At 64.1% G+C, this 27,563-nt stretch overlaps 1 protein-coding gene across 1 annotated transcript; it reads right to left on the bottom strand.

Moving 5' to 3' along the window:
• Nucleotides 1–688: 688 nt before the first annotated feature.
• LOC102159965 (uncharacterized) lies at nt 689–5,579 on the bottom strand. Its single transcript, XM_005652422.4, has 2 exons — nt 5,336–5,579; nt 689–3,907 (listed from the first exon to the last, which is right to left on the bottom strand). The coding sequence occupies exon 2, from the start codon at nt 3,853–3,855 to the stop codon at nt 2,629–2,631; it is 1,227 nt and encodes a 408-aa protein (XP_005652479.1). The 5' UTR covers nt 3,856–3,907; nt 5,336–5,579; the 3' UTR covers nt 689–2,628.
• Nucleotides 5,580–27,563: the final 21,984 nt, after the last annotated feature.

Raw genomic sequence — 27,563 nt, 5'->3', positions numbered from 1 at the left:
CTGCGTGCACACCAGCAGCCGGCGTCGGACAGGGGCCTGGTTTGGACAGCTCCCAGAGCACCTGGTGACTGGCAGCCTTGGGAGGGGCCCCAGCTCTGGTTAGACTCCAGCCTGTCTGAGGTCACCCCACCCACCGAGAGCAGCCCAGGACCCCGCAGAGGCGCCTCCCTGGCGCTGCGGCGAGGGGAGCCCAGTCCACGGGGCCCCGCCTGCCTCGGCACCTGCCCAGGCGGTGTTCCCGGGGTCCGTCCTGGGGCAGACAGCTCAGGTCAGGCCCTACGTGGCTTTTGTCTGCTCGTCTCCCAGCCACATGGCTCGGCACGGCAGCAGAGGAATGCCACTGCTTCAGCGGGGTGCCCAGGAGCCATGGCACGGAGCGTGTACACACACGTACGTGCACGCGGAGGGGGCCTCGGACCCCCGCCCCCCGCACCACCTCCCAAGGTAAGCAGGAAGTGGTCCTGAAAGGCTGACCAGTTGCCCGGCTCTGTCACAGCTGCCTTCTGGGCACCGAGCGGACCCTCAGCCAGCGCAGGCTGCTGGGCCCTCTTGGTGTCTACAGGCGCCCCCTGCACAGAGCAGGAGCCAGTCCTGGCCCGGAGGGAGTGTGGGTGGGCTGTGCTGAGGCTTTGCGGGGATGGGGGGCCCGATGGGGCTTGGGGGTCCCTGGAAGGCAGCAGGAGGCTCCTTTTCTTTTTTTTTTTTTTTCCTAAATGATTTTTATTTTTTCCACCATAGCTGGTTTACAGTGTTCTGTCAATTTTCTACTGTACAGCAGGAAGACCAGCCATGCGCACATGTACACATCCTTTTTCTCGCACGATCCGGCTCCATCATAAGTGACTACGTATAGTTCCCAGTGCTACACAGCAGGATCCTTTTCCACGTGGGGTCCGGATGGTGTCTCTGCCTTGGACATCTCAGAGGCCAGGTGCTGGGACCCTCGCGTGGGTCTTGGTGCTCAGCACTGTCCCCAAGAACCCAAAGCCATCCAGGGAGCTCTGAGGCTCCCGGGATGCTCTTCCTCTTGGCAGTGCCCTCTGCCATGTCCAGGCCATGCTGCCTCCCCAGCCCTCAGCCCTTACACGTGTGGGGCAGCCCAGCCCCGTTGGCACTGCGAGGCCATCAGGGCCCGTCTCCGGGGCCTGCCAGGTCTGGGCTCCCCCTGGAGGCTTGGTTATGCCGCCCCCCTCCTTGCACAGAGCCCCTCCTCTCTGCCTCTCACCCTCCTGCCCAGGGGCCGGGCCCCTCGGGAGAGGGGTCTTCTATATCCCGGCCCCAGGACAGATGTGACTGGGCTGTGCCAGCCTCCTGCAGGAGACTCGTGTCAGGATTTTGTTCCATTTCCACTTACTAAGTGGAGCACAGGTGCTGGAGGCTGAGCCGGGAGAAAAACAGACCACGGGAGAAAACGAAACAGGTGTTTGTGGCTCACGGGAAGGTCGGGCAGTGCCACTGGGGCAGGACCCAGGCCTGGGCCTGTATCAGTGTCTGCGGGCTGGGGGCGGAGTGGACGATTCAACCAAAAGAGCTGGGTTGGGGTCTGCTCTGGGGCATCGGGGGAGGGCCTGGGAGAGAGGCGCCGAAACTCTGAGCCCCTTCTGCCTGTGGCTCCGCAGCTGCTGCCCAGGGCCGGCACTTGCTGACTGCAAGGCAGCCAGGCCCGAGCAAGGGGCTGCAGGGCAGCGATACCACGCCGGAGCCTAGCTGAGCTCTCACTAGCGCAGCACCTGGCCGCGGGAGGGGCTCCCCGCGGGGGGCCAGGGGCATCTGCCCAGCCCTGGACTCGGCCTCTGCCAGCTGCTCATCCACAGGCTGGGAAACTGCACATCCCCACTGTCCCGCCCTGGTGCTCCAGGACCTAGGGGACCCCACACAGGGGGCTGTCGCCTGGGTGGGCACAGAGCGAGGGGGCCATGCCGCTCAGCCGGGACCCCCAGTGCCACTCTTGCCACGTCGCCCACCCGGAATGAGTTCACCCTCGCAGCCCTCAGATGCTGCGGCCTTGTGCAGTGAACAGCGTCAGCAGAAGCGCCAGCAGTGGAGGCAGCCGGGTGGATGGACGCTGGCCCTGTGCCGGGCTCCGGAGGTGGCGCTGCAGCCTCAGGCACAGGCTCCTCCAGAAGGCGAAGGACGAGAGCGGAGGCCTGCCTCTCAGGAGCTGGAGGGGGGCAGCTGGGAGGGGAGAGACCGGGTACCCGGCTGGAGTCAGTCCGCGTACGACCCGGCAGGTGGACAGCCTGGTTCCCTTGGGGCGGCCTGGTGTGCATCCCACAAGAAGGGCCAGGTTCCTGGAGGAGAAGGAGGTGGGGGCGGGGCGTTCTACCCCCGCCCCAGACACCAACCGGCCATCCAGAGGAGCAGTGACTGTCTCCAGGGCCCCATGGCAAGACCGCTGCTTTCCCCAGCCTCCGCGCAGGTAGTTTGACCAAAGCCCCCCTCCCCAAACCATCGGGCTGGGGCAGGGCGCCAGGGCTGGTGGGCGGGTGGCCGTCACCGCTGCCCTCAGAGCAGGCTGTGGGCGCCCGCATGGGGAAGGGGCCCAGGGGTCTCCCTGCTCCGCACAGCTGTGCGCGCCGCCCGGCCCGCGGCACGTCCCACGAGAAGCCCCGCCCCGGCCTCCAGCCATTACACAGAGTTCACCCCAGGCCCCCCGCGTCTCTTCAGCTGCAGGAAGACAAACTGGCAGAAGCACAGGCCCAGCTCCAGGTGGCCCGGGGCCAGCACAGTGTCCTCGCAGGGCGGGAAGTGCGCGTGCGCGAGGCAGCAGGCGTAGCTGCACGAGAACTGCAGCAGGGCCTCCTGGAAGAGGGCCTCGTTCTCCGGGGAGCCCAGCAGGGCCTGCCTGCAGTCCCCCAGCAGCACGTACACGAAGTAGAGCTTGTTCCGGGTGTCACAGCCCATGAGCACAGAGTGCGGCGCCAGCAGCAGGTTGGCCTCCCCGACGCTGCGGGCCAGCTCCCGCATCTTCCTCTTGGAGAACCTCCGGAACCAGCACAGGGTGTTAACGCTCAAGACCATGAGGAGGGGGCAGAAGAACACGTTGGCCGAGATCAGGAGAAACCGCCGCGCCGGGTGGTTCTCCTGGATCCCCAGAACCAGAGGGAGGAACACGGATGCCATGGAGAGCAGGATCAGGATGACGCCGAGCGTGACTCGGCAGCCCAGGTACCGGAGGCAGGAGCGGGGCGAGCGCACGCCGTTCAGGATGCCCAGGGCCTGCTTGTACACCTCGGGGTCCTCCAGCACCTCCCTCAAGGGGTCCGGGACGGCCAGGGTGCTGAAGGTGCCCACCCGCCAGGACGGCAGGCTCTCCCTGTTGACGCAATCCAGCGACAGCAGGGTCTTCCCGCTGTAGAGGGTGGGGGCTGCGCGCAGGCCCGGGGGGCGCGCCACGCGGTGGTTGGGGGTGCACAGGAGCTGCACCACCTTCTGGTAGAAGCGGCCGTCCGTGGCCTCCAGGTAGGTCAGGTGGCTGAGGTGCAGCGGGATCCGGCAGGGGCTCAGCAGGACAGGGATGACCGGCTTTCTCTCCAGGCAGGAGCCGAAGAGGGACAGGTCGGCCTCCAGCAGACACCAGCGGCTCTGCACGAAGTCTTGGCTCAGCACCAGCAGCACCTTCTGGCTGCGCTGGATGCAGTCTGCCATGTTCTCCAGCACGTTCCTGCCAGGCATGAAGTCCCGTTCGTGCAGACAGACCCTCAGCCCCGCGTGGTCCGCCTCCAGGCGGCCGATGAGCCCGTGGGTCCACGCGGCGTCCACGCTGCTGTAACTCACAAACAGGTGGAACTTCTCGCTCGGCCTCAGCTGGGGGATGGCCGGGGCTGCGCCATCCTCCGCAGGACAGGAGCCCATGGGTGACGCCACGGAGCTGCCTCTGGTCCCCCAGGGAGAAACTGCCCTCGGCCTGCAGGAGATGAAGACAGACTGGCTGACTGCAGTCGGACTACGGCCGACCACCTACAGGCAGAGCTATGGTCCACAACCTGTGCCGCCTGCCCGGGGAGCTGCCCGCCACCCAACCCGCCAGGACGCGGTCAGCCACCCGCTCTTCCCCTTCCCCGCGGGCAGGGCAAGGTCTCGAGGGCCCAGCCTCCGGGGGCACCCGGCCCCCTTCCCACGAGGAAGCCTCCCACTCCCCAGCCCGGCTTTGGGTCTGTGCCACCCCAGCAGGACCCCGCTTCAGGGCACCTGGGGACCAGCCTCTGTGTGCCCACTGGGGGCCTCAGGTGACAACCACAGGACATCTGGCTCTGAAGGGCTCACGGTGGCCGTGCCTTCTAGTCCTTTCTCTTCACATGTGTCAGTGGTCATGGGGGGCTTCTATAGGCTGAATGTCTGTCCCCCCAAAACTTTTTTTTGTCTTTTTGGGCCACACCACCTGCGGCACATGGGGGTTCCCAGGCCAGGGGTCAAATCAGAGCTGTAGCCTCTGGCTTACACCACAGCCACAGCAATGTGGGATCCAAGCCGTGTCTGTGACCTACACCACAGCTCACGACAACACCGGATCCTTAACTCACTGAGCGAGGCCAGGGATCGAACCTGCATCCTCGTGGATGCTAGTCATATTCGTTTCCACTGATCCACGAGGGGAACTCCCCCAACTTCTTATATTGAGATCCTAACCCCCAAGGTGATGGTCTAAGGAGGGGCCTCTGGGAGGTGACGTGGTCACGGGTAGAACCCCCACGATGGCGTCAATGTCCTTTGGAGCCCGGAAGCGGGCCTCACGGAAGCCACCACAGCAGCCCCTCGCCCGGGCCTCCGGCCTCTGAGCTGCCGGGGGTGACGCCGTGCTGTGTCAGCGCCTGAGCCAGGGCCTCTCCTGCAGCCTCCCAGGAGCGCCGGCACCCGGCCGGGGCACTTGACCCCCTGCCCTGCACACAGGGCCCATCGAGGCCCTGCTGCTCAGTCCAGTGACAGAGGGCTGAGCTTGAACGGCCACCACTTGGCTGCCTGTTTCTAGGACTGCCGCCTCTGCAGGACTCAATACCGGGCGCTCTCCCACGTGCGCACCTGCTGGAGCCCTGCAAACCCCTGGGCACAAGGCAGGCTGTGACCTACTTCTTGAGGGGCCCCCAGCTGAGGCCCCTCCCCACTTAGGTGAGCAGGGGGTGGGGGTGGGTCACGAGGTCTGGGCCTGCAGCTCTGAAAACCATCCCCGCCCCCCTTCTACAAGGCCCCCGACTCCCACCTGCTCTACGGCAGGAAGGCACCACACCTTCCTGGCCAGCAAGCCTCCGCACCCCCGCCGTCCCTCCCAGAGGGGGCAACGGAGTGTCAGAAGAGGAGAGTTCGAGGGCCTCCGGGGGTCCTGTCCCCCTTCTCTCACCTGCGCCTCCGAGGAAGGAAGGGAGCTCCCTCCACGCGTCCAGGCGTCCAGGAAGCAGAGGCCGCCTCTGTGCTGTCCGGGCCAGCAAGGGCCTAAATATGGCAGGCTCTCGGCCACACACTGCCTGCTCCTCGCCTCAATCCTCAGAGGAGGCCTGGGGCAGCCAGCACGCTCCCCCAGAGCTGTCCGCAGACACAGGCTCCTTCAGCCAACCCTTTCTGGAGGGATCTCTGCCGAAATGAACGAACAGCGGGAAAAAGAAAGAAGGAAGTCAACTGAGGAAGTGGCCCGCACAGCAGCTGCAGGGAACAGGCGCCGGCGGGACCCCCGGGGCCGGGAGGCAGGAAGGTCGGGCTGCTCGCTCCCAGTCTGTCTGAGACGCTGCAGGCCGTCTGGGTGCCCTGGCTGGAAGCAGGTTCAGGGGTTCAGGTGTGGCTGGGGCCGGAGGTGGGAGGCACCCTCCATGTCTGGGGACTAGCGGCCCCTCCCAGCTGCACCCCCGGGCGCCGGGTGACCTTCCCCAAACAGCGGCACTCTGCTCCAGTAACTTCCCCTACCACTGGCACCAAGAGGAGGAGCCAGCCACGTGCCCCTGTGCTGCTCGGTGACCCAAGGGAGTAGCCATCTGTGTCCCTCAGAGCCTGTCCCTCGAGGATGTCCAGGGAAGATGGCCCCAAATGCTCCTCCCGGATCTGGGCTGTCGGGGACCCGGGATCCCTTGAAAGGTGGCTGCTCAGCCGCACGGCTGGTGAAGGAGCGCAGGTGAGAGTGGTACCTGCTCTTTTACTCCCATTAAACAGCCAAACCCGGATCTGATGAAGCGGCCCGGGGAGGTGGGCGGGGCTGGCGCACCCTGCGTGGACGGCGGTGGCCTGACCGGTCACCCCCGATGGGCTCGGATGGCGTGGAAAGACCTGGACGAGCAAGGCCACCATGCGGGCAGCCCCGGGACTTTGGGAGCCAGGCCTCCGTCCTGACCGCTGTCCACCCACAGTGCCCTAGGCCCAGCACCATCTCCCCGGCCTGAAGGGCCTCCCCCGCCACCCAGGAAGTGTCCACTGGTCCTCGGGAGTTTTCTGGTGATGGGTTCCCAGAGGCGGTCCCCAAAACTGGCTTGAGGAGGGGCTCTGGGCCCCGTGGCCGAGGCGGCGGCTGGCACTCCGGGGCCCCCACGCTCTCCCAGCTCAGGGCCCAGCCCTCAGGGCTCCACTTTAACTGTGGTCACTGAAAGCAGGGCTCTCAGTCGATTCCCTGACTGACATTCTGTTTTCTCTTCAAAAGCTGCTGCATTTGGGTCTCAGGACCCTTGTCCCAGCGGAGATGCAGCCAACTGCTACTGGCCACGGAGAGAACCCCCCCAAACACACACACAGGGGAAGTTTCTGGGGAGAGAGAAAACCCAGAGCCTGGAGCTGAAACGAAGCGAAACGAATCATCTGCACATCCGGCGCCGGACTGGGAAGTGACCGGAGGACAGGCCTCCAGGACCGGACCTGCCCACTGAGCGTGTTTGCCGGTCAGACCTGGACCCAACAGCACCTCGGACTCTCCCTGAGAAAATGCTCCCTGAGAAGATGCAGACCGCCTGACTGCTCTGAATGGGGGGGTCTGGGGGGACATGAGCGGGACATGTGCCAGCCCGGAGCCTGCCCAGGCCACTCCTACCCGGAGGCCACCCGGTTTTCTGCTCCTGCCCCCCTCCCACTGCCCACCCCCCTGCGCAACCTCTGGGGTCCCGGCCCGGCGGCTTCCTGGCCGCAGCGTGGTGGCGCAGCTGTCCGTCTGGAGGCCCCCGTCCTCTCTGGCCTCATTACTGGGCTGTGAGTCTTGAAGGAGTGACCCACCCGAGCCCTTGCCAGTGGTTCCCCTCACAGACAGGGACGCGCCCGGGCCCTGGTCAACCTAAGCGTGCTGGCGGCCGGAAGGGAGGCAATGGGAGGGCAGGCAGGCGGGGGAGGGAGTGGCCCTGGAGGCAGCGGGAAGCGGGGGGGTCACTAGGCTGCTGGCCAAGTCCAGGCGGCCACGCCACCCTAGCTCCCAGAGGCACTGGGGCAGGCGTGCTCAGGGTCTTTCGCCCTCCTGGCCAGGCCAGCTCTGGCCGCTGAGTCCAGAGTGCGTCCAAGGCCACCGCCTGGCACACCCTGACCTCCATGCCAGACCTTTAGGGCCACAGCCTCCTCCAGCCAGGCAGGTGGACAGGCCGGGGTGGATGCCAGCTCCCAGGAGGCTCGGGCCTGCAGGCGGGCACATGCTGAGCCCTCTCTCCTGTGAATCTGCCCAGAAGCAGCAGCATGGATCCGCCTGCCCCCAGGGACTTGCGTCCAGGGGAAGCTAGGGGCCTCGGGCCTCCTCTTGCTCCCTCACCTGGCTGTGGGGGGGGGGGTGGCCAGACCCAACTCTTCACCCCGGGTCCCCGTGGAGCCAGGGTGTCGCCCGCGTGTCACCAGTGTGTCCCGGCACGCTCCCCCCACAGGCCGAGCACAAGGTCCTAAAGTGGACAGGCCGCCCCCAGGGAGCGCCCCCTGGTCACCGGTGTGCAGTCTGGGGGCCGGCAGCTGTTATGGTCCCTTCAGTGCGCTGCAGGGTGGGCACTGCCCGATGGGCCATAGGCCTCTCATCCAGCTTTTGTGGGAAACTTTCCCACCATCAAGATCCCTTTACAGGAAACAGGTGTGATGAGGTGGGGGAGGGGAGGGGGTGGAGCCTGGTGGAGGCCGCGATGGACAAGGTGAGAGGGGGTGGACCGGGGCCAGGTTCCAGCAGGGTCTGGGACCACCGGTTTGGCTTGCCAGGATGCGGGTGTTTGGTCACCCCTGGCAGGGAGACCGGGAGGGCCCAGGTCTGGATGGCGCTGAGCGAGGAGGCGAGGGCTGCCGGCTGCTGGGATGTGCTGGGCTTGCCTGTCCTGGCTCAGGAAAGCGGGGGCCGGGAGAAAACTGGGTCTGTTTGGGGCGAGCGGTCCGTGAGGTGCCCGCGGGCTCCTCGTGGGGTTGGCCAGGCAGACGGGATGCGGAGGGCCAGGAGCTGCTGGGTTCAGGGGGAAGAGCGGGCATGGGGTGAGCTGGGCAGGACTCCCTGCCGCCAGGGGGCCAGCAGCAGGCATCCTCCTGCTGATCCACCTATCGTCTGGTTGGGGAGCGCGTCCAGGCCTGATCACCTCAAAACTGGCGAAACAAAACCATAGAGTTAGGAGAAATTGACACCGGGTCATCCGTACAGGGCCTTAAACATGTTGACAGACATGGGAACGTAGGTGCCTGTGTGTGTCTGCAGGTGTGTCCACATTACATGCGTGAGCATGGGTGTGTACCATGTGTGTGTTGTTCGAGGGAGTGGGGGAAGCTGTCTCCAGGGAGTCCGGGTCTGCCGACTTCAGTTTGGGGGCAGCAAATGGCTCAGAGGTGCATCTACCAGCAGCCCCTGGAGCCTAGGGCAGAGGGACCTTGTGGGCAGCGGTGGGACACCAGCCCCTGGAGACCACCCACAATCCTCGCTCCGGGCCTCCTCCCACTTTATACGTCCAGCAATGGCAGGTGGGATCTGTCCCCCGCCACCCCCTCCACCCATCTCTTCTGACCCTTCTTCTCCCTGTAAGAACCTTGTCATCACGGGAGCCCCCACCTGACAATCCAGGATAATCACTGTTTTAAGGGCCACTAACTGCAGCTTTAAGAGGGGCTGTGGGGCCCACGGGGGGGGGTGGGAGGAAGGCTGGGAGAGGGGGTGCCTCAGAGGCTCCTGTGGGGCCCATGGGGGCAGGAGGAGGAGGGAGGGGGAGCAGGACACACTCTGCACTTGCCGAAGTCATCTCATGCCTCTGCTCACAAAAGAAGGTGGCGGCTCTCTCACAACAGCAAGGAAATAGTAGCAACCCACATGCCCACCAAGCAATGTGGGGTAAATCCACAATGTGGTGGAATATCACGCAGCCCTGAAAAGGAATGAGCTCCCTTAGACGAACCTCAGAAACATCGTCTAAGTGAAAGGAGCCAGACATGAAAGACCACATAGTGACTGATTCCATTGATAGGAAATGCCCAGAAGAGGCAAATCCACAGAGACAGAAAACAGAGCCGTGGTCGCCAGGGACTGGGGGAGGAGAATAAGGGGTGACAGCTAATGGTATGGGGTTTCTTAGCAGAATGATAAAAAAGCTCTGGAATGAGAGATGATTATAATGGCTGCATAACTTTGAGAATACACTGAAAACCACTAAAGTGTATGTTTTAAAATGGACATTTTATGTTAAGTGTATAATAATATCTCCATTCAAAACCAAGATGGCACATGGGTGACAGACTTAGAGGAGGCCCACTGGTAAACAGAGCACTAAACACACAGCACAGTGCCTGCAACCTCTGGAACTGCTCGGGCAGCCCCAGGGGCAGCTCCACGTGGCCACAGCTGGGACCACGAGATGCTGGTGGTGCAGCTGCTGAGTCGTCCAGGGCGAGGAAGTGTGCCTGGCCGCAGCCCAGCAGGAGGGTGCCTTGTGGGCTTGGTGTGTTTCCTTAAAACTCAGCCCAGAGGCCCCCCCATCCAGTGGGGCTGGGGTCGCAGCTCTGCTCTTACCCTGCCTCCCTGACCTGGGAAAGCGGGAAGCAAGCCAGCACCGCACCAGCACTCACCCTTCCTCCCGCCCCATCCTGGCCTCACACCTGCTCGGCCACACTCCCCGAGGGGCCCTTCCTCTCCTGGGACATGGGGGCTGCCCCCTCCTTCACCCTCAAGGCTGGACTGGATGACCTCACCCGCTGCTGTCGAGCCTCTGAACCATGTCAGGACAGCCACGGGTGCCACCTGGGCATCCCCAGGTCTGGCTCCTCCCAAGTTCCCGCGGCCCCTCACCCTCCGAGCCCCTCACTCCCAGGCCTCTGGCCACACTGAGCCTCCACCCCTTCTGCTGGTCACCCTTTCCATCTTTGGGCAAGATCTCAGGTTGGCCGTCTAAGTCAGGCTCCCACGGAGTCTCCCCACCCCTCCCAGCAGCCCCGCCCAGCAGTCTCCTGAGGCGGACACAGCAGGCATCCATGCCTCCCACCTGCCAAGCAGCAGACATGCAAGGGGGGGAGGGAGGGAGAAGCAGGCTCAGATCAGCCCCTGCCCTGGTCAGCTCTGTCCACGCCCAGGTGCAGTTCCAGGGTTGGGGAGGCCTCAGGTGGGGCTGCAGCCCCTGAGCTCCCCCCGAGCGTCCTGCCCCACCGACCTCAGAAGGGGTCCTGTGTGTCAAAGGTCTTCGAGGTGGACGGCAGGGGAGCCCTGGGCCTGCCAGGCCTGTGCCAGGCGAGGGCCGGCCGAGAGGGGCCCAAACCCAGGCTCAGAAACCGGGCTGGGGGCCCGCTCCGCGCCCAGCGGCGCCCAGAGCAGAGAGAGCCATGGGCAGGCTGGGGCCTCCTGGAGCCCGGAGGGAGGGAAGGCCCCCCAGATGGAGCCCAGCCCCCCCCCCCCCCCCCCGCCGCTTTCCGAATCCTGAGAGCTCTCCCTGGGGGCGGCCAGGCGTCTACTTCCTTTCTGCTGTCAAGGCCACAGCAGGACGCAGGCGTCTGTGTTTCCTGTTGTGCAGCCCACAGGCCGGTCCTCGTGGGACAGCTCTCTGCCAAGCGGCCGCTGGGCACCGAGAAGCCTCCGGGGCGGAGACAGTGTGCTGTCCACGGCCCAGGCCGGTGTGGCTGAGGCCGTCCGGCTTCCCAAACAGAGACAGGGCAGGAACCCCTACAGGTCAAGGCAGAGTCTGAATGAATTTTAGACAAAGGCAAAGAAGGGGCTGGGGACCCGCCACCTGCTCTGCCTGCGGAGAGCTGCTCTCGGCAGAGCAGTTACTCGAGCAGGGTCTACTGCAGACAGACCCAGACCGAGAGCCTGGCCAGTCAGTGCCCCCTGTGAGGCCCAGTGCCCACCGCCCTGGGGCACTCCTGCCCCCCAACACCAGCGGGGGGGACACTTTCACTTCCTGTGAAACTGAACTTAGTCTGGGCCAGCACCCCCTCCCCAGGGGCAGCACTCCCTCCCCGGGGACAGGAGCCCCGGAGACAGCTTCCTCGACCACGGTGCAGGGTTCTACTGCCCCAGGCCACCCGCCTTGCACCCCAGCCCAGATTTGGTCTGAACCCCACAGTGCATGTCCGTCTAAAGCTCAGGGCGACCCTGAAGTCGGGAAGCTGGGCCCCAACTCCACTCTGGCTCCGCTGGGCCGCGTCCTCTTGGTTCAGTGTCCCCAGAAGTGGGGCGTGACCTCAGACTCCCAGCCAGACATACGGGGCTCCCAGAGCTGCTGTCCCCCAAGCCCGAGGCGAAGGCACCAAACCACCCCATCTGCTCCAGGCACCACCCCTTCCCTCTGAAGTGCTTCTCAGGAAGCAGCAGGCCCGTCTCAGGCCCCAGAAGGGAAGTCAGCACAGCGCCAGCGCCGGCTGTCTGAGCCCCGAGGAGAAGGTGTGTCTGCTCTGCTCCGGGCTCATCAAAACGTTTCTTTTGACCTCCTTTCAAAGCTGAAACAGTGGCTCAGATCGAAAACAGAAAACAGAAATCCAGCTGGAGTTGGTGCGTGTGGTCGGGAAGCAGAAACTCCAGGCAACGCTCTCCCAGCAGCCGCGCCCGGGGCAGCAGAGCTGAAATTGGCTGATTTGCTAAAGCCACGGATGCGCCCTTCTTCCCTGGTGTTCCCTGAAATGGCTTTGGGAACAGTCGCAGCTTTGAGCCATCGGTGCAGGGCTAGAGGGAGGCCTGCCGGTGGAGGGAGCCCCCGTTCTCAGGCAGCAGGGCCTGGCTTCCTCGCCCAGACTGTCCCCCAGCCCAGCCCAGAGGGCACCACGCTGGATCTGGCGCTCAGTATCTCTCATCACCCAGCTGCCCGCCCCGGGCAGGGCCCTCAGGATGCCACGGCTGCCCTGCCCAGCCAGGCCTGTGGGCGGGACATGCCAGCGAGGGTGAGAAGCAGAGGCCAGGTGCCCCAGGCACGGCCGCTCCGGACCTCGGACCAAGAGCAGGGCTGGAGCGAGCCCCAGGGTCACTGTCCCCCGGGGAGGAGACCGGTGCTCAGACCAGGACATGCCGCCACCCTGGAGGAGGTTGCCCGGCCCCCAAGAGGCCACCGGCTTGGGCTGCATGGACCTGCCGGCTCCGGGAGCTCGCGGGGCTGGAGCAGCCTGTGACCCCCCGGGCGGCCAGGGTGCTGGGGTCTTGCCCCACCTCAGAGGAAAGCGTGTGTCTGACTTCAGCAGAAGCACGTCCACTGAGACAACAGGCGGCCACCCGGGAGCCTTGGTGCCCAAGTCTCCCATGGGCGGGGAGATACACACCGGCTGCGTGCCCACCAGCCTGCTGAGAAAGACCCCTGAGCGAGGTGGTCCCGGAGCCGCCAGGAGCCCGAGAAGGAGCCTGACACGAGCTCCCCTCAGCAGGGCGTGTGGCTCCGCCAGCACGGGAGCAGGATTTGCAGGGAGGCGTGTCTGCCCCAGAGGGGTGACCCTGAGCCTGAGTGGTCAGGCTGGGCTGCAAGCACTTGGCGCAGTGAACCAGGCAGGCTTTGCAACATTGTTAATAGGCAGGCTTATTGCCACACATATTTTATTTTTATTTTAAAAACTTTTTTTTTCCTTTTTGGCTGCGCACAAAGTATGTGGAAGTTCCCGGGCCAGGGATCAAATCAGAGCCAAGCTGTAACCTATGCCACAGCTGTGGCAATGCCGGATCCTTAACCTGCTGCACCACAGTGGGAACTCCTGCCACAGGTATTAAATAGAGATGCAATAAATGGACTCTCCCTCGAGCCGCCACGGACATTTCAGGGCTGTGTATGTGGGCTGGTTGAGGCCCCATCTACAGGGGACATGCAGTAGCTCTGGACGGACCACCCAGCATTGGGCAACGCCGCCAACCTCAGGCAGGCTCGGCTGGACAGGGGTCACTGCACCTGTAGCCCCTCCCAGCAGGGTCTGACGCCTGAGAAGCTCCCCTAAAACAGTATTCTAGCCTCTGAGCAGGGAGGGTCTCAGACACTGCAGAGCCCCCAGCCCCGTCTTCCCGGGACCACTGCCAGGAGGGTCCCCAGCACGGGAGGGGCCCCCCTGGGACCCCAGGAGCCTGAGCCCTCCCCTTCCGAGGTCAGGAGCCCTCAGTGACAGTCTGCTGGCCTCCGGACAGTGACACCAGGAACCCAGGAGACCAGGCTGAGGTCTCAGCCCTGAGCTTGGTGGGAGGCGCTCAGGCCTGGTCACAGAGCCCCTTCCCACGGCTGCCTGGCCCTGACCTGGGGGAGGGGAGGCTCTGTGGGCAGAAGCGCCTCACTGCAGGTCAGACGGCGGTCAGCGCCAGGAGCACGGTGAGAAGGAACCCGGGATGGCGGGGCGGCTGCCATGTCCTCCTGATGGTGGACAGAGGAGAGGTGACAGGTTGCCCCCCCCACCGTCCCCATGAGCACCCACAGAGATGCCAGTCAGCCAGCCACAGCCCAGCAGCCAGCACAGTGGGCAGGTGGCAGGGGCGTGAGGCATAAAGGGGCTCAGGGCGGGCCACCCCAAAAGATGCCAAGGCAGCGTATTGATTATCTCGAATCAAAGGTACTTGAGAAACAGCCAGTCCAAGGAGGACACGCTGACCCTCCTTTGCTCCCCTGAAAGCCAGAAGCCAGCTCCAGGGAAGCCCCCTCCCTTTGCAGGGGGCGGGGGGCCGGGGGCGAGAATGCTGGGCAAGCAGACCTTGCCACGTCTTCGCTCCTGGCTGCCACAAGCAGAAACCCCTTTGCTTTGCCAAATCTTCACAAATAATTGGTTCTTTGTCTAAAACGTCAGATAAACACCCTGTTCTGGCCATGGCTCTGGTCCGTACCTGCGGAAACTCTTATGTACAAAATCAGATTTGTTTCTCTCCTGTTTGTCGGTCTTGTGTGGATCTGATTCTTAGACCAGCCAAAGGGAGCTAGGAGAGACCGGAGGCAGTGGCAGAGCCGCCTCCGGTCACACCGCCTCTGGGGGAGGCTGGGGCGGGGCTGTCCCCGGGGATGGAGAGCCCCAGGTTCCTCAGGGACCCTCACTGCCTGGAGGGTTCCCGGGGTCTGGACAGGGAGCAGGCACCCCAAGCCCAGCTCTGGGCGCCCTCTATCCGCAAGAAGTTCCTCCCCCGACCCCGTTCAGCGAGCACGTTCCAGATCCACGCCTGGGACCCGACCCTGCACACGAAAGCTCGCCAGAGGCAGGCAGGGGAGGCAGAGGGGTCATTCTACAGGGGGTTCTAAGGCCTGGGAAGGACGGGCTGTGGCCACCCAGCTGGCCGTCAGGGGAGTCCCCAGCACCCTCTGTACCACCTCTGCAGTATCCTCTGTTCCTGAGACCACTCCCCAGACCAACGCTCTCTATGAACAGCAAACTCTGCAGTTCACCCGCAAGTCAAGGCCCCTGCTTGGCCTGAGCTGAGCAGACACACTTCAGACAAGTGGCTGCTGGGCTCGCACGCGCCTTCTGAAGAGCCCGCCCAGGCCCTGCCTGGGGCCAGGTCTGTCCTGTCCCCAGGCAGTGGCACCTGACCTCCCAGAGCCCCTGGGGACTAACCCCCAGCCTTACATCAGGGGGGCTGCACACGGCGTGTGTACCCTGGGCCTGGGAGAGGGAGGGAGTGGCTGGGGGCAAGGCCTGAGGTGGGGGTGCGGCCAGAGCTGGGGACCGGGCCCCAAAGGGTTGTTGTCCAGAGCCCTGCCCCGGTTTCCCAAGGTCCATGGGCAAGTCTGTCCCTTCCAGGGCCCACCACCCCCGGCGGAAGCCCCACTGAAGTTTGTTCAAGGAGGGAATGGGTAAGGCAATGAGGTGACTTTACACCACACTCTGCGCTCTTGCAGGAAGAGCTGACCTGTTCCAGGTGGAGAACAGACTTCCCAGGATCATGTGTGCAAACAGCAGGTGCCCGCTCCACTCTCCCCACCACCATGACTGCCCATCAGGCCCTCACCCCAGAGGACAGAGCTGGGCTGGGGGGAAGAGGAGCTGAACCCCAAGGACACTGCCCACCCCCCCTCAGCTACCAGCTCGAGCTCCCAGGGGTAGGACTTATGGGGCCCTTTACATGGGCACCAGATGGGCTCAGCACAGCCGCTGAGGCCTGAGTTCCCAGCCAGGAAGACTGGGGTGGGGGCTTGGTGGCGCTGTCCCCGAAAGCTCTCCTTCCCCGTCTCAATCTTTCCACACACACTAAAAATGAAACAACCAGGAAGACCAGAGTCCTGCAAAGGTCGTCTGGTCACCTTGGGGCCCCAGGACGCCTGGCCAAGCAAAGGCAACCTGGACCCCGCCCCCGCGCGCCCGCCCGGAGAGGCGGGGCGGGGCGTCTCCCGGGAGCGCGCGGGCCCCGCCTTCCGCGCCCGGGGCCCCGCCCCCGCGCGCCCGCCGCCACGCTGGCTTCAATAACGTTGAAAAGGAAAAGGACGGAAAGAGGCTGAAACCGGCGGCGGTCGGCATCCCCGCACGCGGCGTAGGAGCGCTGAGAGCGCCGCGGTGCCGGCGGGGGCTTCGAAGGAGCAGTTACGCAGGGCGGGCGGCGGGAGGCCGGGGCCGGGGGACTGGAGGACCGAGCCGGGGCAGCGACCGGGGACCGGGGGAGGCGGGGCCGGAGAGGCAGGGGGGCGAGACGGGAAGAGGGCACGGAGAGGGGAGGAGAGGCTGGCGGGAGGGCGGGGAGGGCGCCCTCCACCCGGCACGGCCGCATCTCCCCACGGGGGCGCGCGCAGGCGGGGCGCGGAGGGGCGCGGCGTTTGTGCGGGCGCTGCGAGCGCGACCCGCCCGGAGCCGGCTCTGCGGTGACGTCTCAAAGAGCCATTGAGGGGAGCCCCTGGCAGGAGGGCGCACCTGCAGAGACGCGCCTTTGAAAGCGCTGCAGCTGCCAGGGGCTGTCGGCCGGGCACCTAGCGGGGCAAAGAATGGGGGACCCGGCCATTTGAATGGGAGGCCCCTGGGAAACAGCAGGCATGTGCCAAGCCGGCAGACTGGGAAAGAAAGTGCGCTTCATCGGTGACTCTGTTGTTGGGGACCCTTTCTCAGCCTCGGCGCCCTCATGTGCATGACAAAGGGGCCGCTGCCGCGAGGCCAGCTGTCCCGGAGGGCGGCAAGCGTGGCGGACAGAGCCGGGGCCCTCTGGCGCTTCTCTGGCCCTGACCCGGACGGGGAAGCCCAGGAGCGCGGCACCCGCCCTCTCTTGGGAAACCTGCCACCGAGTGGCCTCCTCCCAGTGCCTGCCCTGAGCTCCAGCTCAGCATCCAGGTGTTTGCCGAAGCCAGAACTACCCGTGCCAGAGTCATGAAGGAACATTGGAGGCAGGGGTGCGCTGTGGCCACAGCAAGCCTGGGTCAGGGAGCCTGTGAGAACTGATCGTGAACAGCCAAAGCCAGAGGCCGAGGGCGGCGCTGGCTCATCTGCAAGCTCAGCCCCCTCCCCCAGCACACCTGGCTCGGATGCAGATGCGCTGGACCTGCCTGGACTCCTGTCCTCCCAAGCTCGGCCCCTGCTCCCTCCTCACCCCACAGGCGGTGGAGGAGGAGCAGGACTAGCTCAGGGTCCTCTGGAAGAGGCCAGGCAGGGGAAAATTCCTCACCAAGCACCCTCACTGGGACAGCAGGGAGCCCCTGGGGAGGAGCACGCGCTCGCCTCCCAGGGATCTGGGCCGTGGCCACAGCTGGCTGCCCCTTGTGGTCAGGCACCTGCCCTTCAGAGCCCTTCGGGCCTGTGGGCGCAGAGAGCGTGGCTGCCTCCTGGGCTCAGCCCACCTCACAGTAAGACCCTGGGAAGCACCGTCCTCCCTTGGGTCATGTGGGCCGGAATGCCCAGCCCTGACCTGGCAGGGTGAGGGCAACGTGCTCGTCTGGGTGACAGAGGGTCTCATGGCAGCAGGGGCCTGGGCCGTGGTAGTCTTTGGTCCTAGGACATCCGTCAGCTTTGCCTCAACCCCTTTAGAGCCTCAACTCAGGGTCCTGTTGCTGCCCCCGCCCCCCAGCAAGTCTCCCCACCCCTCCCAGCCGAGGACGCCCTTGGCCTCGGCCCTGCGTGACTCCCCAGCATCCTGGGCTCCTCGCAGCCGGCCCTGGGTTGGACCAGCACCTCTGGGATTTCACGCGTCCCTCAGAGGTGGCAGGTGACTTGGTGCGGGTTGGAGGGACCACAGCTAACAGGGGCACACACAGTGGAGCCCCTCTGGGAGCCTGGCCACCAAGGGAGTTAAGAACTACACAGGTCCTGGCTCTGGACAAGGCCCCATCCACTGTCGGCCCGACACGGAGAGGGCCTGCGGCAGCCGGCGCAAGCTACACAGGGGTCGCACAGGTGGGTTGGGGTCCGAGACCGGCGCCGTCCCCGCCAGCCTGGTGGTGAGCTTCCCCTGCTGTGAGCCTGTCCCTCCTGCCCCGCCCGTCGGGAGTCTGAGAGCACCAGGGTGTACCTGACCTGAGCTCCCTCCTGACTGAAGCCCGGGGCCCAGACAGCTGCCCGGCAACCTCCCTCCTCCAGGACGCAGCGGTCAGAGCCACGGTCAGACCCACTGCCTAAATGTTCGCTCAGCTGCTCAGTCTTAATGGGCTTTCACACCAGGAAGAATTAAATTAGGTACTCCCTTGCTAATCACCCTCTCTGTTTTCAAACAAAACAAGCCTTGGGCCCTGGATTGTCCACTTTGAATTAGAAGAGGAATTCCCCTGGCAGCTGCCGGGGCCTGATTGGCCCCCTGCATCTCCGCAGATGGGACTGCAGCCCCCTCCCCGCCCCCACCCCCTCTGCTGGAGTAACCTGTCAGGCAGGAGGGGAGGGGGCTACCCAGCCCCTCTGATCTGAGCATCTGAAGCTTCCCGACCCTGCACGCCCACATGCATTTAGAAGCAAACTCCAAGTCCCAACCGCAGCCTGGACCTGTGACCCCTCTTCCTCATGGCCTGAGCCTTGGGGCCTTGCCCCCGTCCCCACAGAGCTCCTGGCACTAGAGCTTCTGCTCAGGTTTCATTCTCTGGGTTTTTGGCCGCGCAGTCGCCCTTCTTCTGACCCCTGGCTGCCCCTTGTCTCCCTCGAGAGGTCCAGGCCCTGCCCGGTGGTCAGAGGCCCTCCTTCCCCTTCATGGGCCTGAGCTGGGGTGGGGGTGGGAGGGGCTGCAAGGACACACTTTCTGGGGCTGGCCCGTCTGGCCGGAACCCCCTCTCAGCTCCCCAGTATCTCTCATCCAAGGTGCTGGGGAGGCCCCAGCTCTGGTATATTCTGGGCCAGGTTGGCCGACCTTGCCTCTGGGTGTGGCTTCAGCCAGGCTGAGGGGAGGCCACAGAGGCTGAGGAGGACCCAGCTGCCTTTGGGCGGGCGCCTCTGTGCACTGGTCCTGGACCCAGACCCCCAGGGCCCCCGAGGGCCAGGATTGGCTCAAGGCTTCCGTGTGTGGCCTTCCTCCCGCCTGCAGGGATCGGAAACAGGATTAGGTGGGATTACAAGCTCCAGAAGCCTCCTGCAGAGGCTCCGAGGACCAGCAGCCCGCCCGCCCTGGCTGGGAGTGGTCCCTGCTGCACGTGGGTCAGGGAGGGAAGAGGGCACTTTTGCAGGAGCCCCATCTTGGGGGACAGTGGCCCTCTGTCTACAGAGCTGACCCCGAGATGGGGCACGGGCTCAAGGCCCCAGGCGGCTGGAGCGGCCGCCAGCGGCACTGAGAGCCGCAGACAGGACGGCCTCCCTCTGAGCCGCAGACTCAGCAGCCCTGCTTCTTCTCCCTGTAGCCACCTGCCTCTTCTGCAGTGGGCTCCCTGCCCTCCCCAGGGCCGCTGTCCGGCTGGCAGGAGGGGGCGCAGGGGAAGAGGACAGGGCTTGGATGACCACCACAAAGGGAATTCTTTGTAAGTCTGCTTCCGTGTATGTGGGGGAGAACGAACAGGGAACCTGAGGCCCAGAGAGGTTAAGTCACCACCTTAGGTGTCACAGCCCTGCAGCAGAGCCAGGACTAGAGCCAGGACTAGAGCTAGTACCTCCCAGTTCCCCTTCACCTCCCTGGACCCCCTTCCTCCTCCAAGACGGGTCTGTGACTGGCAGTTGGCACACGCCTCTTGTCCTCTGCTGTGGGTCAGCATTTTGAGGGGCTGCTTCCTGGCCTGCCAGACTCCACAGCCCACCCCGCTGGGCCCCGGGCCCCTCAACACCCCTCCGCCGGGGTTTGCAGGTCTTCCTTAATCCGTTTCTAACCTCTCTGGGCTTCTGGAAGCCGCAGGAATGAGGGTCTGGAATCAGCGTCTCAGCCCCGGATTCCAGGCCCAAGTAGAAAATGACCCACAGGCTCTCCGGACTCTCCTGAAGATCCAAGGCCACGGCTTCTGGTGGCCCCTGTGTGGTACGGGCTGGCATCCAGCGGCCGAGAAAGGGGCACAGCCCACGCCCCCAGAGCTCAGCCTGGCCCGCCCAGCAAGACCAAGAGGAGACTCTGAGGCCCATGGCAGGAGGACCCACTGTGTACCCGAACCCATTCTTTCAAGGCGTCCACAGAGGCGCACCCTCAAAATCTTCATAGAGGAGTTCCCGTCGTGGCTCAGCAGGTTAAGAACCTGACACAGTGTCTGTGAGGTCACGGGTTTGATCTGTGGGTTAAGGATCTGGCGTTGCTGGGAGCTGTGGTACAGGCTGCAGATGCAGCTCAGATCCCGCGAGGCTGCGGTGTAGGCCGGCAGTTGCAGCTTCCATTTGACCCCCAGCCTGGGGACTTCCAGGTGCTGCAGGTGCAGCCCTAAAAAGAAAAAAGAAAAAAAAAACCCAACTTCCTGACGATCTAAAGCTGCACGTGGGGTCAACCTGAGAGATGGAGAAAAGTCAGGACACATCAGACTCTTTCTGCTGCCTCTGAAACCTGGTGCATGCTCCTGATCTGAGACGGCTGAGGCCTTCCTGCTCCTGCCGTGTTTCGTGCACCGTGAGCATGGCGCTGGCTTGAGGCGGCAGGGTGGAGAGTGACCAGCGTTCTCCTGGGGCCTCTTGGTCGGGGCCAGCCCCGCCGAGCTCCTGCGGACGCGGCCAGGCCACTGGGGCGCCTCCCACAGTGTCCACACCCTGAGTGGACCCTTGAGCCCCGCCCCAAGCCCCACGGCTGTCCTCCTGGTGTGGCACCCTGAGCAGGGAGGGCTCTGGAAAATGGGGGAGACAGGAGACAGGGGGCTGCAGTTTGGTTTGTTTTTAAAGCCTCATTCCCGGGCTTCCTGGCTGTGCTCAGAGCCCCTCTGAGGCCTGGGCTGCTTGGGGTCCCGGAGGTGGCCCAGACCGGGCCTGTGGCCTCTGCAAGGAAGTGCCGGCCCCCAACAAAGGAGATCCGCCTCCGGGGTCTCCCAGCAACTAAGTCGACTCGGCTGCCCCTGGCTGCCCCTGAAGCGATTTTCACCCCCCAGGAAACGGTGGTATTTTCCAGCTCATTAACCCGACTGCAGCAGCACAAAAGGGGCCCAGGCACAGATGGGGGGTGGGAGGGAGCAGAGCCTCGAGGCTCCCCTCGCCTGGAGACGGGGTGCCCATCGTCCCTGAAGTGCCCCTCTGTTTGTTCAGATGCCGTGAGCACTCTGCAGGTGGCACAGGGGAGAGTCCGCCCAGCTGGACGATGCCCGGCCTGATCCAAGGGCCCTGGCCGGCACTCAGGGGGGCGGCAACGCTCTGGGTTGAGGGGAGGCCTTTGGGAGGGAAGCGCGCAGCCTGGCCAAACACCCTCTCTAGCTTCTCTGGGGAGGGGCCAGGCCCAGGAGGACCCCTCTGCCTCTCCCTAGGGTGGGCTCTAGGGTGCTGACCTTCCCCACCCAGATTACCAGTGGGCACCCCCCCGACCCCTGGGCCCTTGTGTCCCCAGGCTCGTGAGAGAACCCGCTCGCACTGCTGGGGATGGGTCAAAGGCTGCCCACGGTGGCAGGGGCGGGGGTGGGGGGGTGGGGGGGTGGGCTCCACCCCCGCCAGGCCCAGGACCACCTGCACCCAGGAGAGTGGGGAGAGCAGGGAGGGTGGCCAGGGACCAGCGGGCTTGCCTTCTGCGGTCCCGTTCTGCTGGCTCGTTCCTCAGCCCAGTGCCACATGCGGCTGGGAGGCAGCTGGGCCCAGGGCGCTGGTCCCTCCCAGAGCAGAGCCCCAGGGCCTCCCGCCCCTCCCGACTCCCACTTTCTCCCCACGCCCTGCACTCCAGCCTCACGGGCCCTGCTCCAGGCCGTGGCCTTGCCACCAGCCCCTCCTCCTCCACAGGGTCTGGACTGAGGCCCCGCCCCAGAGAGGCCCCAGAGAGGCCCCAGAGAGGCCCCAGAGAGGACTGCGGCCTGCGCTTCCCTCCCCCTGACTCTGGGTGGGAGAAGGCGGATGCAGACTTGCTTTTGGGCTTGGCTGCTCCAAGCCCTCCGCCCTCCCCTGCTTAGTCCTGGCCTGTCCAAGGCTGCCCACAGCACCTGCCCCCGGGATGGACCCTCAACCTGCACACAGGGGCAGTGACCGTGTCCTCGCTGGCCTTCCCATGGTTTCTGGCCAGAGGCCGGGCTGGTGCCACTCACCCAGGGAGGAGTTCCCCATAAGCTCCAGTGACCTGCAGGGCACAGATGTTTGCTGTAAAGCCTTGTGCCCACAAGCTGTCTCTTGTGCCCCCCTCCTGCCCTGGCTTACAAGTCCTTCCTTGCTCTTGTGGGACTGGCAGAGTGGGAGGTCGGCCTGTGTTCTCAGGTCAGCTCCCGCTAGGCTGAGAGGCACCAGAGGACACAGGTCGGGCCAAGACCAGCACGGGCTCGGGGCTGCCGGGCTGCCCACTGAGGAGGGCAAGCTTCCCAGGCAGGAGGCGGGGCCTGTGCTGCCCGCAGCATGTGGAGGTCGTGCCCTGCTCTGTCCCCAGGGAGGGGCCCACCCTGGCCAGTCCATCTTCTACACTGCAAGCCCCGGTCATTATTTTCTTTTGCAATATCTCAAAGAAATAAAAAGGCTTCTGCTTGAGCTTAAACTACCCAGACCCAGGAATGGCACTGATAATTTTCTGAGACTACCCAGTGTGACAGGGGCTGGTCAGCAAGAGTCACCACCTGTTTTCCTTTCTTTCTTTCTTTCTTTCTTTCTTTCTTTCTTTCTTTCTTTCTTTCTTTCTTTCTTTCTTTCTCTCTTTCTCTCTTTCTTTCTTTCTTTCTTTCTTTTTTCTTTCTTTCTTTCTTTCTAGGATGGCGCATATGGCATATGGTTCCCAGGCTAGGGGTTGAATTAGAGCTGCAGCTTCAGGCCTACACCACAGCCACAGCAACGTGGGATCCTTAACCCACTGAGAGAGGCCAGGGATCAAACCCGCATCCTCACAGACACTGTGCCGGGTTCTTAACCCACTGACCCACAGCAGGAACTTGGAGTGACACCCTCTGAAGACACCTGGCTCCCACACCTGAGCTGGGGAGGAGCCAGGCCAGCAGGGGTGACCACCAGGGCTGGCGCCCCTGGCTGGCTGTCACACCACAGGGGTCAGGGGAGAGCCACAGGGACCCAGTCCCCAGGGACTTGCCCCATCTGCTAGGCTGGCTTCCCCCAGGCTAGTGTGCAGACCACCCGTCTGAGCCCCACGGGCTGGAAGCTCTTACCTGAGCCACAGGAGGGCCTGCCAGGTGCCACGCTGAGTGGGAGCCCCTGTGCCAGACAGGGCCAGGTGCTGCTCTGCCCAAGCTGTGGTATAGTCCCCCAGCTCTGGCTGCCCGGTCCCTGGACTTACCCACGGGGGTGACAGCAACTCAGGCTGGTGACTCCACTTCGGGCCGACAGGGAGCAATAGGGAGAGATAGTACTGTCCTGACGGAAACAACAGTTTGCAAGATGCTGGGCAGCAGGTCCTGAAGGACAGCGGTCACTCAGAGACAGGACACAAAGGGGCCCTACGGTCACTCCGCTCGCAGCTGGGGCACAGGCAGGGAACCCGCTGGAGTTCGGGGGGCTTCCCTGTGAGGAGAAGGAGCTGAGGGTCCTGGGGGACAAAGGAGTCCCTCAGCGGGACAGTGAGCAGAGAGGGCAGAGCCGCGGGGTGAGCTCCAGGGCCCCTTAGGACACCTCCAGCCCCGAGACTCAGCTGAGAACGGAGCGGCGCGCGCGCGTCCGGAGACCCCTGGCTTGTGGATGAAAACACCCCGGAGGTGCCAGCCGTGCCTGGTGCTCGCTCCGGTCTGAGAGCTGGGCCTGTTCCACCCAGCACGGTAAGAACCTGCACAAGAAGAGCACACGGAACCTGGACGCAGTAGAAGAAAGGAGACAACAGGTCATGGTGGAAGAGCTCCCTGGCGGCTCAGTGGCTTAAGGATGCAGCGTGGTCACCGCTGTGGCGCACTTTTAGTCCCCAGCCCCGGAACTTCCGCGTGCCCACCCCCACATCACGATAGAAATCAGTGACGAGGAAAAAGCGGGGAAAAGTCAAGTCCGTGGGTCTCAGAGCCAGTCACTGGAGATCAGCAGCCCTGCCAAGCCTCAGGCTGCCCACAGGGCTGGGGCCAGGGGACGCGTGCAGGCTTCCTAGTTCACTCCTGCACCACGGAACTGCCCCATCCCGCCTGCCCTAGAACACAGGCCAGAAGCCCTGGGTCTAGTACTGTCCTCTCTGGGGCTTGGAGCCGAGGGCCGTCAAGCCTGGAGGTGGCCGTTGGCTCTTCCTGGTCCCCAAACCATCCTACACTCACCCCGTCTCCTCCCGCGTGTGTTCGTTTCCCACACCCCAGGTTTTGTGTTCAAGCTTCACCAAAGAAAAGTTGTTAATCATCAAAATAAAAGAAATACTTACAATTCATTAATCCCCAAATAGCATCCTATCTGCGTAGCTTCATGGATTCTTCCAGCCGCCGCAACTCAGGCCCACGCCTGGGTCTGCACGGCGAGCCCCGCCCTAAGGCCCCACTGTTCGTGCACACAGTGGCTTCACTGGCCTGCTGTTGTCCTTGCGCCCACTGAAGCCCCCAGCCCTGCCCATCTATGCACTCAGACGTCCAACAGCCAGTCCCCCGGGAGACAGAGTCCAACCCCCACTGACACCCGGCCATCTGACCTCAGCTTCCAACGCTGCCAGCAGGAGGCAAGTGGGAGCAGGACAGCTCTGTGACCTCGGCTGCCAGCTGGGAAGCCAGGTTACCTGGGCGCCATGTAGGGCGGGGCCAGGCACCCCCGCAGGGCATGGCATTGAGCCGCCCCAGTGAAGGGACAGAGCGTGAAGACAAGGAGAGGAAAACATGGAGCTCCCTGGTGGCTCAGCAGGTTAAGGATCCGGCATTGTCACTGCTGTGGCACGGGCTCACCCCCAGGCCCAGGAACTTCCCATGCCACCGGGCACAGCCGGAAAAAGAAGAAAAGGAAGACTGAGAGGGAAATCGGGGTTTGAGCTCCAGACCCTCGTTCCCTCCAAAAGTAAGCCTGTCTTTCCATTTTCTGGCACATCCAGGGTGGGCCAGAGGCTCAGAGGGCTGAGCTGCAGCCGGGCTCTGGGGCCTGGGTGGCACAGGTGCGGGGCTCAAAGTCCCATCCCGAGGTGGGTGGTGAGGCGAAGATGGGAGTCTCTCAGACCTGGACGGTCCCACATCCCTGGATGCCAGGAGCCACAGAGGTGCTCTCCCGGGATCTGGGGCTCTCCCCCGACCACGTGCCCACCGGGCGACCGTCTGCCGGGCACCCAGGACCTCCGTTCCCCAAGCCTTGTGAGGTCAGGGGGCAGCAAGGCGTCCTGGCCCAGGATCTGTGCTTAAGGGACCATTCCTCAGCTGGTGGAGACCGGCTGAGAGCTGCTGGCAGGGCCTCCCACGCCTGGAAGGACAGAGCAGTTCCAGGAGGCTCAGGCAGGCGGCCCACATGGGCCAAGGGAAATGGTGCTGGGAGGCGGGGAGCAGGGCGCGCGCTCAGCACACCCCCAGGCCCTGGCACCACCTGTGCATCTGGTCACAACTGTCCCTCAGCTTGGCCAGTGCCAGGCCCTAGGCCAGGGCGAGGAGAGAAGCAGGCAGAGACAATTTGAGAGAAATGCAGAGGCAGCTTCTGGGGCCGGCAGAGGCGGGAGGGGCCCCCGCTGCCCTCTGAGAAACGCCCTTTCTTGGCCCCAGAGAGAAAGCCTGGACCCATCCCCAGGGACCACGCCCCTGGCCGCACCCTGGCCCCCGTCCTGCCCCCAGTCTCCTGGATGGGAGCAGGGACGCTGGTTCCTCACCAAGCCACAGGACCACCCCTCTGCCCCCCATCGCATGGTGTGGCCAGTCGGCGCCCGGCTCTTGGTTGAGCAGAGCAAAGGTGCCTTGAGCACAGCCCACCGGGGGCTTGGAGACGGGGCCAGCGGGTGGGGAGGCTCGGGGATGCCGTGGGAGGCCAGGGCTCTGGGAGAGCCGGCCCCAGAGCAAAGGTCCCAGGGGCCATGGAGCCCTGGCTCCCTGCTGCCTCTGACCCACAGGGAGCACGTGGAGGAAAGAGCCCAGACCTCGAGTCACGCAGGCCTGGGCCCATCTTGCCCGACGCCCACCGAGTCGCCCATCTCTCAGCCTCAATTTCCTCTCCGTGAAAGTGCGGATGAGAAGTCCCTCGCCTGTGCACACTGTGGTCTGTGGGGTGTGGCCAGCGGGGACCTGCTGTGCAGCACAGGGGACTCTGTCCAATTCTGCGATCATCTGTGTGGGAGAAGAACCTGAAAAAGCTTGGAGTTCCTGCTGGGACGCAGGTTCAATCCCGGCCTGGCACAGTGGGTTAAGGATCCGAGTTGCCGCAGCTGCAGCGCAGGTCCGAATGGCAGCTTGGATCTGACCCCTGGCCTGGGAGCTCCACGTGCCGGGGGGCCAAAAACAAAAGGTGTGTGTGTAACGGAATCACTTTGCTGTACAGCAGAAATTATCACAATTTTGCACATCAACCAGACTTCGATAAAACTTTAAGAAATGGGAAAAAAAAAAAGAAACGGAGGTGCCTCGGAGGGGAGCCTGGCTTCCCGCTGCAGCTGAAACACGTGACTGCAAACAGCCCCGACTGACCGTGCAGTTCTGGGGCTGAATGTCCTCGTGGGTCTCCCTGGGCTCCATCAAGCGTCTGCAGGCTCTGCGGGTCCTGCTGGAGGCCCCGGGGGAGGCTGGGCCTCTCAAGGCCTCCAGCAAAAGCCAGCTCCGGCTGCCCGCGGCCACGTCGCCATGTCTGTGGCCTCAGTGGGCCCATCCCAAGGACAGCTGGCTAACAATCTGGATCCTGCCTTTGCTGTGTGTGCTGACAGCTTCCCAGGGCCCAGGGACTAGGCTCCAGATGTCCTGGGGGCCATTCCGAACGGGACAAAATCATATGCTCCTATCGCTCCGGCCAGAGGGGCTTCTCCTCTGACCCTCCCCCATCAGGGAAAGGTTTTCAGCTTTAGCTGTAGAGAGGAAGCATGGCAGTGAGCCGGCAGAGGAGACAGAGGTGAACAGGAGGAAAGGGAAAAGCAGGAAGCGGCGGGCCGGGGCGGGTCCCGGGCCTCCTCTCCATAGCCCCCACCTTCGCCTGAGCCTCTCCGTCTCCGGCTGCATCTGCCTGGAAGCGGCGCCTCTCATGAGCCAAAACATCAGCGTGGGGAGTCGGACCTCACGTCCCACCTGGTGCCCCCCTTGTCCCATCTGGAGGACCTCAGGTCTCAGCTGCCCCTCCTTTATCACATCCACCAGCCACCGGAGCTCAAGCCACTTGATCCCCCTCTGGCCAGAGTCATGGGTAAAGCACCACTTGTGTTTGGAGCAACTTTCCAGTCGGTTGACTTCAACACAGAGGCCTTGGCCTGGCCCGTCAGGATGAATGGGAGGCTGTCTGGGGCCTCAGCTGACAGCGGTGACCTAGAGGATGAGGCATAAGCCGCGGTTTCCAGCATGGCTCCCCCTGGAGATGACAGTCTGGGAAGAACAGCCTTTGGAAGGGGCTGGGAGGGGTGGGTGGTCCTCCCTGGCCCAGGACCTGGGAGCCAGCTGCTGTCAGTGGCCCCCTGTGTACAAACGGCAATGTCACCACGGAGACTGTGGCCAGGACGGGACACTGCCATCGCTGTCCTAAAGGGGACAATCAGTTTCTTCAGTAACGTAAGCTTCAGTCCCACGGCACCGACTGCGTGAGCTCTGCATGACTTCACCTCCGAAGCATCAGACATTCCCCTCCGCCAAGCTTTTCTTTTTTTCTTTCTTTATTCTTTTTTTTTGGGGGGGGGAGGCTCACCCAAAACATACGGAAGTTCCCAGGCCAGGGATCAAATCCGAGCTGTAGTTGCCAGCCTGTGTCACAGCCACAGCAATTCAGGG

Source organism: Sus scrofa, chromosome 14 (assembly GCF_054392235.1).
Source record: "Sus scrofa isolate SSC_HxYL_T2T_F1_AM1 chromosome 14, Sscrofa_HxYL_maternal_Yorkshire_Landrace_v2.0, whole genome shotgun sequence".
In the NCBI taxonomy this organism is placed as follows: domain Eukaryota; kingdom Metazoa; phylum Chordata; class Mammalia; order Artiodactyla; family Suidae; genus Sus; species Sus scrofa.
The sequence above is the reverse complement of the archived record's forward strand: the minus strand, read 5'-3'. Positions and strand labels throughout refer to the sequence as shown.

Coding starts and splice junctions, on each gene's coding strand:
- LOC102159965 (XM_005652422.4), bottom strand. CDS start 3,855: ATGGGCTCCTGTCCTGCGGAGGATGGCGCAGCCCCGGCCATCCCCCAG.